The following is an 11,853-nucleotide window of genomic DNA, read 5'->3' as shown; positions in this document are numbered from 1 at the left end:
TTGAGGTCTGCTGGCCTCACTCTCCCACTCTGTCCCCACTGTCGTGGTGGTGCTCCACTGTGCCACCACCACCTCCTGGCCATAATGCTTTATTCAAGCTCTGATTGGCTGCCAGACAACCAATCAGAGTACGAAAAAAGTGTTATGGACAGACAGACAGACAGACAGACAGACAAAGGCTTATGTGTATGTATATATAATTGCACATGATGGACTGCCACTTTTGGGTCTAGATACCAGTCTCAGAATACTGTGACCAAATAGTTTCGAACACCTGAGAAAACTGGCAGAGGTGGTTGCAGTAACCACATGCATAAATTTGGCACATTTTGGACATGCATCTTCTTTAAAAAGTCAGATCCCACTTCTATTTATGGTACTTCTTACTATCCTAAAAGGTTCCACATTTATACCCCAAGCTGGTCCCTGGGCATTTGAACTCTAGTCCCTGTAGCATGCTGCTATCATACTGCAGGGCCTGCAACCTCAGAGATATTTTTTATGTTTAAATTTAAAATATTCTATTTGGAATAGATTTAAAAGTTCAGACAGGCAATTAAAAGGAATAAATTCCTGTTAGCTGAATTACAGTGGGATAAGTTGTAGCCGTGTTGGTCTAAGGACATAAGCAGACAAGGTTCTTTGGGTAAAGCTGATACCAGATTTACCCAAGGAACCTAGCCTGTTAGCTAAATTATGTACTCTTTAGCTGTTTTCTTCTCTTGCAAAACAAAATCAAAGTGGAGTTATTTTTTCAGGCAGACCCTAGATAAGCTAGATTTATACTTTATTGTACCTGACCTTAAAGGATCGGTTTTGTATTTTGAATATAATGAGGTAGGCTTCCAAAGATCTTAGCTGAGAATGAAGTTGGTGTTTGGATTTTGTGTTTTATCTTTTTTGGAGGGGGAAGGGAGGTTATTTGTTAGGTTTTGGGGGGATTTTTTTTTTTAATCTTGGTATAAAAAGAAGAAAGTCTTATTATAACCATAAGTAGCCTTTTGAATGAGTTTGACCATAATGAAGGCAGTAGATCAGTGGATATGCATGTCATCCACAAATATCACTTCTAAACCTTCAAAATGATCGCATTTCAAACAGGGTAGTAAGAATGGTTGCCAAGTATCCAATAAAAAGGAAGGATGACCTTGTGATCAAGACACAGCAACAAGAAGCTAATTTTACATCTGGATTTGCCACAGATTTCTGGTTGAACTCTGTGTTCCTGTGGTCCTCATCTGAAAAACAGGGATAATGTTGCTTCTACTTTACTACCTCAAGGATTTTATCAGATGTTAATTAATAACTCTGATTAGGCACTCAAATACTATGATGAAAATATTTTATAAATAACTATGAATAGTGGAAAAATAATGTTGGAAAATAAATGGAAAATAAGTCTTTGTTTTCATTAACCAAGAAAGGAGCATAGAGAATAAATGTCACTACCTACATTCTGTGTAGTTCCTGAGCTGTACGTGCATGTCCCTCTTTTATATCTGCATCTTTTCCCTGAACTATTCATGCACTTAAAAATACAGGAAACTTGCCATTTTGTGATTAAATCTAACCAATTCTTTTATAGTATTTTTTTTCTATAATGACAGACTTAGTATATGATTCTTACCATTCTCTGACAATGACCTCTAATTGATAAATAAAGCATCTGAACAAGTTTTGTGGGATTTCTATTTTCCTGTATGTTGATTGTTTTATAAAGTAGAATTTCAGTTCTATCTGTAAACAACTAAATGGTTTTAAAATGTGCAATTATTTAAATACCATTTTTGGTATAATAAAAAAAAAAAAACTTGAATCTAATAGAGAAGTCCAGAATCTTATAAATGTTCAAATGTTATGTTTTGCATTCTGGAGGTATTCATCTTCCATATTCTGAATGCGTAGAGTGAGAGTCTGGACTGTGCCTCAAAGAGGTGCCACACAGGCATTTTAGGCAAAGGGGTCTTAACTTATTTTTTGCACCTTATCTGTTGATTCTCATATCTGAGTGCATCTGAACCTTGCCAAAAGTTTTGTCTTAGTCACATCTCATGGCAGTGACTTCCAGGCTCTGATGACATGTAGTGTGAAAAAGTATTTCCCAGTATTTACAATTTTGAATTTGCCATCTTGTGATTTAATTGCATATCACCTTGTTCTTCTGCCAAGAGGCAGATCAGGTGCTGCTGTTCTCGTCTTCTTGGTATTGTTCAATATATTATTTTTATGTTCCCTTTTATTTGTCTCCTTTCAAAGATGGAAAAGATCAGGATTTTTTTAATTGCCCTTTTTCAGGCCTTTGATTATTCTTTGAAACCCTTTCAGTTGTATAATATCCTTCTTGAGATTAGGGTGAACAGTACTGTGTACAGAATTTCAAATGATGCCAAACCACTAATTATATGTTCTATTTTCTTTATTATTCATCTGACAGGAATGGAAGAGAGCATTTATTTTGCTGTCTTTCTTTCACCAGAGGGAAAAGTTATTGTGGCTAGAGCAGTGGTGCTCAGCATAAGGCCCACAGGCTGGATCCAGCCCACGTAGCCATGTCATCTGCCCACAGGGCTCCACATGGGTCCAGAAATTTGACAGAAGGGGAGTGGTGCCACTGTTAACTGGCACTGCTTCCCTGCTGGGGAGCCCCGCAGGCCAGGTGACATGGCTCCATGTGTTGGATCTAGATTGGTCAGTCACCACTGGGGTTAGAGTACTCTTCAGCAACAGATCCTGGGCTTCCCTGACATGTCATTTTCTGAAGCACAGGACGGTAGCTTGCTTAGCCCCTCCCATTTATCTCAATGTTTTGGGCAGCTGACAAGTTTTTGCCTCTCTCTCCAGAGACCTAGCAACAAACCCCAAGGAAGTCAAATCCCAGTGAGAAGCATCGTCAGGGAGGTTTGTCTGTTGCATTGTTACTAGCATTGAGAATAGGAAACGCTCCTTGAGTCGCACTTCTGCTTCTCAAATGCCAGTTTCATTTGTCCAGGAGCAAAGAACCCAGATGGCTCTACACACTAGTCAGGGATCTCTAGGAGATTCATTTTTGTTATAAAAGGTTTGCACAGGTCACAGAGTATCTTTTCCCCTCTCACCTAAATAATAAGTTAAAGAGAAATACAATGTCATAGAGAATTTTCTTACTGTGGAATGCACCATCATTCTGCAGTAGTTTCTGGTGAATTTAAGGACCACTTCTCTTTAATAGTTGGTATGATTCAGCAAAAGCTGGAGCCATCCATGCCTCCTTTGAGATGGAACATTTTTTCCTGTCTTGAGTAGGTCAATAGCGGCATTCTCATTTTCTACTTCTGAGGAGAAGCACTTGTAGTTGCAATCCATTGTGCAAGTAAACAGGAGGAGGACACCAGATGGAGCATGCAAGCCACTTATTTCCTCTCCTCTCCAGCTTTCTGCATTCTCCACATATTTGTAAAACTACTTTTGTTTTAAAATGACTCTAATTCTGAGAGTGCCATTAAAATACAGAAATGCTTCTCCCTGACCTATTGCTCTGCATTCATGTTGGTAAAATTTTGGATGTGTTTCCATAGTCGCCCCAGCCAGTTCTTTGTCAGGGCGAAGAGTTTGATTGGCTCAATTAATCCACATTCTAGCTGGAACTGTTCATTTAAATCGTCACAAAATCCACTCTTTTCCAATGCAAATCCTGCATTCCCAGATTGAATTCCCACTTCCTAGTACAAAGATTCCAAATTCTTCTTTACATGCATTGCCCGTAGCCAATTCACAAGCACCTATCCAGAATTCCCTCCATTTCACCTTCCTGCTAAAATTATGAACCTCCCCAAAAAGGAAATTGCTATGATAATTAAGAGAACTAAAGAGATGGCAGCAATCATCTTTAGGTTGTTTTTTTTAATTCCTTCACTATTATATCCACCTGCTTCAAAAAAAGATTTCTCGGTACAGTTGAACTCCATGATTTCTCCATGAATTCTACTCTATGCAAACTGTTCCACATCTCTTGAAGAGTGCTGCCAAGTTATGAAATTCTAGTTATAAAACCCTTAACTAACAGTAATAGATGGTGGTTTTGACTGTGACTTGAAATACTTAGGAAGGCTTTTGCAGATGGCAGGAGGTATAGAGGAGGAGGTGTGTGTAGCAATAAGCTGGAAAGTAGAGACGAGAGTTTTCTTTAGATGAAACTTGGGTCAGATTTCTTCCCTAAGTTGTAATGTGTACTTTCTGGAGAACCACACTATCTTGGCAGTGGATGGCCTGCCATGACTGAAGGTAACACAGGCACTTTTTCTTTTTCTTTTGCTTAGATGTCTATAAACAAGAGATAAGATCAGCAGAAATGTAAAGTTAAAAATAAGGACTAATAATAGCTATTTTGCTTTAGACCAGGGCTGTCCCACTGGTGGTCTGTCGGCTCCTGCACAGTTGCCACTCTCCCCATTGCTCCTGTTGCTGCTGCAGCTGCAGGGATCTCTGGTGCAGGATAGCATGGCCCAAGTCAGCTCAGTAAACTTACTGCCTAGATGGGGATAGGGGTGCTTAGGCTGCCACATGGCAGCACCAGCATGTGGGCTTAGGTGAGGAGCTTGCACTGCTTGTGCAGTGGTAGCAGGTGTGAGGGGGGGTGACTTGCCCATATGACAGCAGTGGCAGGAGGTGTTCATTTTACTCTGGAGAGGGGAGGCTGGCAGTGCCGATACAGCTGTACATAGACTCACACAGCATCAAGGGGCACTTGCCCCGCTAGAGCAGAAGTGTTGCACACAGCTGGGGTCCTGGGAGGCTGTGTGGTATGTGGCCCCCAGGGCATGAGGCCTGCATGTTGTACAGCCTGGGGCCCAGGATCAATGAGGCATGAGGTCCCCAGACACTTTTAAGGTGGACAGTCCTGCTTTAGACTAAAGTTTGCAGGTGCTGCTTTATTTACAAAGCCTTTGTGGTTTTTATTATCCAGAGACTCAGGGTATAAGTCTGTTTCTGCTGTATGTCTACATTGCACGTAGTTGTCTAAGTTCTTGACCACATTGAATTCTGTTTCCCAGGTGCCTGTGGTACTGAGCAAGCCTAGTCATATAAATAGATCTGCATATGTACACTGCCTACCAGAAAAGGGCTTCCATCTTGATTGTGCTTTTAACAGACCATCGGAAAATAATGCAGATAAAATCAAATACTAAGGGAAGATGAAGCTAACTGAACTAGGACAAGCAAAGGATTGGTTACCTGCATCTTGGGCAAAAAGCTTCACACGCATCTTTGGGTTTTTTTGGTTTTGGGGTTTTTTTTGGGGGGGGGGGGGGGGGGCGTTGCTTTAGAATTTCTTAAAGATGCACCCAATTATCTAAGTGCCATTAAATTAATTCTACTTATAAAGTTAGACGATCAACGCATGCAAATAGTGGACACAGTATAGTTGGATGGCCCTATCAGATCCCAAATTTCTGAATACCACTTGTATGTTCTTTGCTTAGATTGAGGCCTTGTTTTAACCAAAAGTCATTTTCTCCACAGACTGTTGTGCTTACGGTTGGCTTCCTGCTTGTCCTTATCTTGCTGATAATGTTAAGCATGTATGCTGCTCTGCTGTAGAGATGAGGTTTGAACATTCTGCAAATGACTGATAAAGTTCATAGTTGGATTAATAATGAGGTTAGGGAAAGCGTGGGCAGAAGAACGGACCCTTCCAACTGCAGTGAACTCCATAAGAAAATAAACTTTCAGAGAATGTTGAAAAAGGAGCAATTACTGTCCAGAAAATTATAATCTGAATGGATGTGCCATTTTAAGCACTTAGATATTGTGGCAGTGATCACTATAGAAAATCTTGAGAGCGAGAGAGAGGTTTTCCAGCCCTGGAAATTGCCGAATTGAAAAGGTTAGACTGGATGCAAAGCCTATTCAATGAGACAGCTGCCAGCTGTGTATGTTTGCCAAGTAAATTGTTGGAAATGCTGATTTAAACTGTCCGCTGAATACACAAGGCAAATGAAAACTCAGGCACAGATGTCTTGGTTTGGTTGTATGGTGGCTCAGGTGTAAGATGCATCTGCAGTCTCTCCTTTGGGCCCTTTCTTCATGGTTAAAATGGGAGCAGCGCCTTATACCACCTGCCAGGTGGCAGGTTTTGCTACCTTCATGCTCTCCACAGTTTGACCACTCCTACCAGTCCTACCACTTCTACCAGGATTGACAACCCCTGCTCTCACAGTCAATGTGACAGGCCCTTCTACAGTGGGTACCTGCAGGAAACTTCACTCCAGGATCTGTGATCAGCTCAAAACAAAGGAACACAGGCCTATAGCACCCAGGCCACCTGAGCCATCAAGTCTAGTCACCTGCTTTTTCAGGCAATGTTAAGTCCAAAAACTGTTTTGTAAAGAGCAGGAGAGACTAGGGCACCAACAGGGCAGTGGCAAGGAATTTATTATGTTAAAATATGCTGAGATGATCCTAGGAAAGGGATCACCCCCCATGCTGGAGAGAGGCAAAAAAATGCCCAAAGGCCTATAGGAAAACTTCCTGGTTCCAAATCTGGTGCTCATTTTGGCCCTGAGTATATGAACAAAACCCTCCAGCTAGGCACCTGAGAGGTTTCTAAGTATTAGTAGAAGCATCACCCTCCCCCCAGCTAAACTCCCACCCTCCCACCTTCAGCTGTAGACAGTGTCTATTGCTTAAGAAAAAGGTGGAGAGAGGGAGAGGAAAAAATTACTTCAGGAACCAAATAATGCAAAAGTCCTTCTGTGCAATCTGTGACAGATGGTAGTGGCAGCAGGGTTTGTGCATGCAACCCTGGAGACTTTCAAGCAGCAATTGCAAATATAGATGCAAGTCTAGCCAACAACAAGGGAGAAGAATCAGTGTACAGCCAGCTGTCTCAGGAGAGGCTTACAGTGCTGTGCCAGAAGGGAGGTTTAACTTTCAAGAAGATACCCAAGATGCAGCTAGCCAGCCTACATGAAAAGAACAGTCAGACCTGCAACTATGGCCTGGTTCCAGATAGGCCTCCAGGACCACAGCCTAGTTTGCTAGCAAGAGACTGAAGAGCATCCAAGGAAGGCAGCACTACCAGTGGCCATGGCTACTGGAGCAGCCAGGCTCCATTGAGCCCAGCTGTCCTTATCCAGAGCTGGAGGAGTACATGCTAATGCTGAGAGAGGGACCTTTGGAAGGAGCAGCTGAGGGATAGAAGCTGTTAGACTGGAAGAAGGATCATCATGAAGCAATTCAGGTTCCTTGTTCTCACTACTTGGTTTGGAAGACAGTTGAGTTTCACATCTTTAATTGGGTTAGAAACCTTCTTCTGGTGCAAATTGGTCATGAACAAATTTGTATCCATTTGATCTTGTGCTAATATTGTCCATTAACATAAGTAGCCCTTCTCCTGATCAGATATTCACCCCCTGAAGTTATTTAGGAAGAACATGCATTTTCTTTCTCAAGTTTTATTTTGCTACGGCAAGCTCTTTTGAACTCCCGTCATAGATTTTCCATTTCTCTAATGATCCTAGTTAGCTCTGGCCTGCACCTGTTGTAGTTTAAATGATCTTTTAATCAAAGGTATAATAAGAACCTTTATAGGATATTCTAAAAGGAGGGTTTACCAATGGTTTGGACAGTGAGACTTCCCTGTCTCTCTCTCTCTCCCTTAATATGTCCTAGAATTGCATAAGTCTCATAGCCATATTACATGGCAGCTCATGTTAATCTGATCTCCATTCAGCTCCCTCTTTCTCTCTTGGCTCCAATTTATGATTGCTCATCTTATAGCAAAAGTTCTTGGTAGGAATCCCTAAGTGCATAACTTTGTACTTGTTAATATTTAGTTTCATACAGTTTCCTTCACTTTAGTCCACAAGATTATCCAATATTTCCTGTATAATCTTGGTTGTTCTTCCCAACTTTGTGTCATCTGCAAATGGCATTAGTACGTTTCAGTCTTGCACCCAGGTCTCTAATTAAAATAAACAGAATGGGTCCTAAGGCACCACAAATAACTTCTCTCCAGGCTGATCACTCCTCTTTCAGTGTAAGCAGCTTCTTATTCACCTCAGAATTATAATATTACTACCTGTCTTTTCCATTTTATCTAGTAATTTCCCATGAAGTACAGTAGCAAATGCTTTGCTTAACTCTACTGTGTTACTTTTACCTAACGTAGTTATCTGACTGTAGAAGGTTTTTAGGTTAGCCTTATGTGATCTTCCTCGAATAAAACCATGTTGCTTTTTGCCCTGTTTTCTGGTTATCTCCATGTCCTTGTTCATATCCCTTTGAGACATGTTCCTTTTTTTCCTATGAGATGTGTTCTAGGTTCTTGTATAGTATTGTTTACAAACTAGACTGGAATTACTGACATTGCTTTTTATCAATATAGGCAATATGTTTGCTCCTCTCCAGTTGACAGATGCATTACAGAGTCATTCTACAGGAGTTGCTATTTCATACGTTTCAGTATTCTGGAATGGCCATTATCCCCCCTTTTTATCATAGTAGTGTTCCAAGTTTTGCTTCTGTCTGAGATCAGTGTGTTTTTTCATTCCCATTAGGAATCCTACCACTATCCTAATTTCATCTTTGTCCTTGCTGAAGACAAGCAAAATGTTAATTCAGCACTTGGGCCATGCTTAGATCTTCACTCCATCTTCAGTGTATTGTGGCCCCACTTCTTTTGTCCTATGCTCTCTTTTTATTTGTCTGAAGAGCCCTTTGCTGTTTGTTTGTTTGGGGGGGGCGGGTTTTGGGGTGGGGATGGCATGGAATATAGGCAAGTTGTCACTTGACTAAGCCTTTGGCCATTCTCAAGTTAGTTCTGCCTTCTTTGACCGTTGAAAAAGATCCTTTTTCCATTCCCTCTGTGTCCTCTGCTTACCCTGAAGGCCAAGACCTATTTCACTTTGCACATCTAAATAGCACTTTCCCAGCCCCATAAGTGCCAGGTTGTAACTGTGTTTGCCCTCTGGTGAAACTGAATATCCCTGGGACCTCTGTGTGCATCCCTGCCAGAAACAAAGAGGAGGAGGAGCAGGGTTTCCAATGTTTTAGCCCAATACTCTAGTGGATAGGTTCTAGATTCTAGGAAGTAGGAGACCCCAGCTATAGGCCTCTCACTAAACCTGTTTCCCGTTACAGTACTGCTTCTATAAAAGGTTGTCAATATATGCTCAAGAGATCCCAGAGGAAGGCAAAAACTCCCACAGTCCAAACCAATCTGACCATGGGATAAAATTCTTTCCTGAACCCAAATATGGTGATCAGTCTGACCCTGAACAGATGGGCAAAATCCTCCAGCCAAGAGCCTCCAGCTTTGGTCCCAGGATTGGCACTAGTATTGGCACACCCCTGCCTTGGCTGTAGCCAACACCCAATGCCTCTGAGGGAGGCTTAAAAACTCCCTGACGTGTAGGAGAAAGAAGGAGTGATGGCAACCAGCGAAGCCCCTGAAACATGGGGAAATACCCATAACAGAACATAGGCATAGCTCCACCTAGATCATCCCCAACCAGTAACCGTTCAACCTCTTCTTGAACACCTCCAGTGATGGAGAGTCCACAACTTCCCTAGCCAGTTGATTCCATTGCCTCACTATTCTCACAGTGAAGAAGGTTTTCCAGATATCCAGTCTAAACTAAACTTACTTTGCTGCAACTGCAAGTAATTAGTCTGCATCCTCTTCTCTGCAGCAAGAGAGAAAAGGTTCTTTCCCTCTTTTTTATGGCAGCCGTTCAAGTATTTGAAGGCTGTTATCATGTCCCCTCTGAAGCGCCTTTTCCACAGGCTGAGCATACCTAGCTCCCTCGGCCTTTTTTCCTATAACTTGCTTTCCAATTCCTTTATCATCTTTGTTGCCCACCCCTGGGCCCTCTCTAACTTCTCCATGTCCTTTTAAAAATGTGGAGCCCAAAACTGTACACAATACTCCAGATGAGGCCTGGGCCCAGGACAGACCCTTGTGGGCCTGGGCCCAGGACAGACTCCTGGTATTCTGACATGGACCCATTAATAATTACCTTCTGCTTGTAGTTATTGAGCCAGTTACCTATCCACCTTGTAGTAGCTTTATCTAGCTCACATTTCTCTGATTTGTTTATGAGAAGGTCATGTGGGACCTTGTCAAAAACCTCAGTGAAGTCCAGATACACTATATTCACAGCATTCCCTGCATCCACCCATGTAGTTATGTTGTCAAAGGAGCTTAACATTGTTTGACATGATTTGTTTTTCATAAATCCATGCTGACAAATGGCCTTCCTTAGGATATGCTGCAGTAACTTCCCAGGTATTGAGCTGAAGCTAACTGGTCTGTAGTTCCCCAGGTCCTCCTTTTTTGCCTTTTTAAAAAGGGGCACTACACTGGCCCTTTTCCAGTCCTCTGGAACCTTGCTGAAGATCATTGCCAAGGGCTCCAAGATAATCTCTGCCAGTTCCTTCAGTACCCTGGGGTGAAATTCATCCAGCCCCGCTGACCCATCAAAAGCTCTCTGACCGTCTCTTGTTATCTCATCCCTCAGCTTGCCTCCTTCCTTATCCAGATAATCCTTATTAGGTGTCTGGTTGCAGCTTACGGGAATTTATTTGTAAAGACTGTGGCAAAGTAGCTGTTGAATAGCTCTGCCTTCTGTGTATCTTCTGTTAGGAGTTCCCCCTAGCTTGTTAGCAGTGGATGCATAGCTTCTTTGTCCTATAAGTATGTTGGCCAGAAAGGGACCCTCTTCTTGTTCTCTTTAACTTCCTTTGCCAGGTGCAGCTCATTCTTTATCTTAGCTTTTGTGATTTTTGTCCCCACAAGTTCTTGCTATTTCCTGGTACACTTCTTTGGTGACCTGTCCATTCTCCCATTGCCTGTATGCTTTTCTTTTGTATTTGAGGCATTTTAGAAGCTCCTTGTGCAGCTGCATTGGTCTCTTGTCATTTTCCTTGTGCTTCCATCATGTTGAGACCAGTTTCTTGTTGGGCTCCCAATGCTGTGCCTTTTAGAAGTTCCCAGCCCTCCTGGATGCCTTTATTTTTCAGTATGTCTTCCCATCGTGCCATGCCTATGAATTCCTTGAGTTGGATGAAATCCACCTTTTTTAAATCTACCGTCCTAATTTTGCTGACCTCATGCTTTCCCTTTCTCAGGATCTGGAATTCTGTTGTATCGTGATCACTTCCTCCCAAGTTACCCATCACTTTCACATCCTCCACCAGTTCTTCCCCATTGGTCAGGACAAAATCCAAAATAGAAGATCCCCTTATTTGTATTCTCTGCCTTCTGAAACAGAAAGTTGTCCTCTGCACAAGTTAGGAAGCAGCTTGACATTTTATGTTTTGCTGCATTGTTCTTCCAGCAGATGTTCAGAAAATTGAAGTCTCCCATCAGTACCATCCCACAGCTTTTGAATAGATTTGTCGTCTTCTTTAAGAGTGCCTCATCCACCTCCTCTTACTTGTGCGGGCCGCCTCCCGATCCCGTCCATGTCGCCATGTGCGAGCCGGGAGCGATATGCGGACCCGTCTTTGCGCACGCGGGCTGTGGCCAACAGCCCGGGCACGCGGGGTCAGAGGAAACCTTGCGGTGGCAAGGCACGCACGGGCTAGAATTAGTCACAGACGCATAGTGGTTGATTCAAAGATTGTTTACTTACACCCAAGATGGTTGCGGTGTAGGCTGGACAGTTTCCAGGTTCAGCTCCGCTTAAATCCTCGTTGGAGGACTACGACAAACTCGGTTCTTGGGCCCCGGAGTTGTTAAGGCTCCGCGGGTTCAGCAATTTCTTTCCCACGGAGTTGTCGAAGCTCCGTGGGTTTGGTTTGGCTCTCTGGCCCCGGAGTTGTTAAGGCTCCGTGGGTTCGGCACTTGAGTATATAGGAAGGGATACGTCT

The 11,853-nt window shown here is 42.7% G+C and overlaps 1 protein-coding gene across 1 annotated transcript in view; it reads left to right on the top strand.

Annotated features, from left to right (window-relative positions):
• AFG1L (AFG1 like ATPase) overlaps nucleotides 1-1,762 on the top strand; it is a 116,652-nt gene extending 114,890 nt beyond the window's left edge. Inside the window, exon 14 of the mRNA XM_025211401.1 lies at nucleotides 1,102-1,762. Within this exon, the coding sequence (XP_025067186.1) occupies nucleotides 1,102-1,255 (154 nt within the window). The 3' untranslated portion in view covers nucleotides 1,256-1,762. The remainder of the gene's footprint in view (nucleotides 1-1,101) is intronic.
• Nucleotides 1,763-11,853: the final 10,091 nt, after the last annotated feature.

Source organism: Alligator sinensis, unplaced genomic scaffold (assembly GCF_000455745.1).
Source record: "Alligator sinensis unplaced genomic scaffold, ASM45574v1 scaffold962_1, whole genome shotgun sequence".
NCBI lineage: Eukaryota > Metazoa > Chordata > Crocodylia > Alligatoridae > Alligator > Alligator sinensis.
This window is presented reverse-complemented; position numbering and strand designations above follow the sequence as displayed.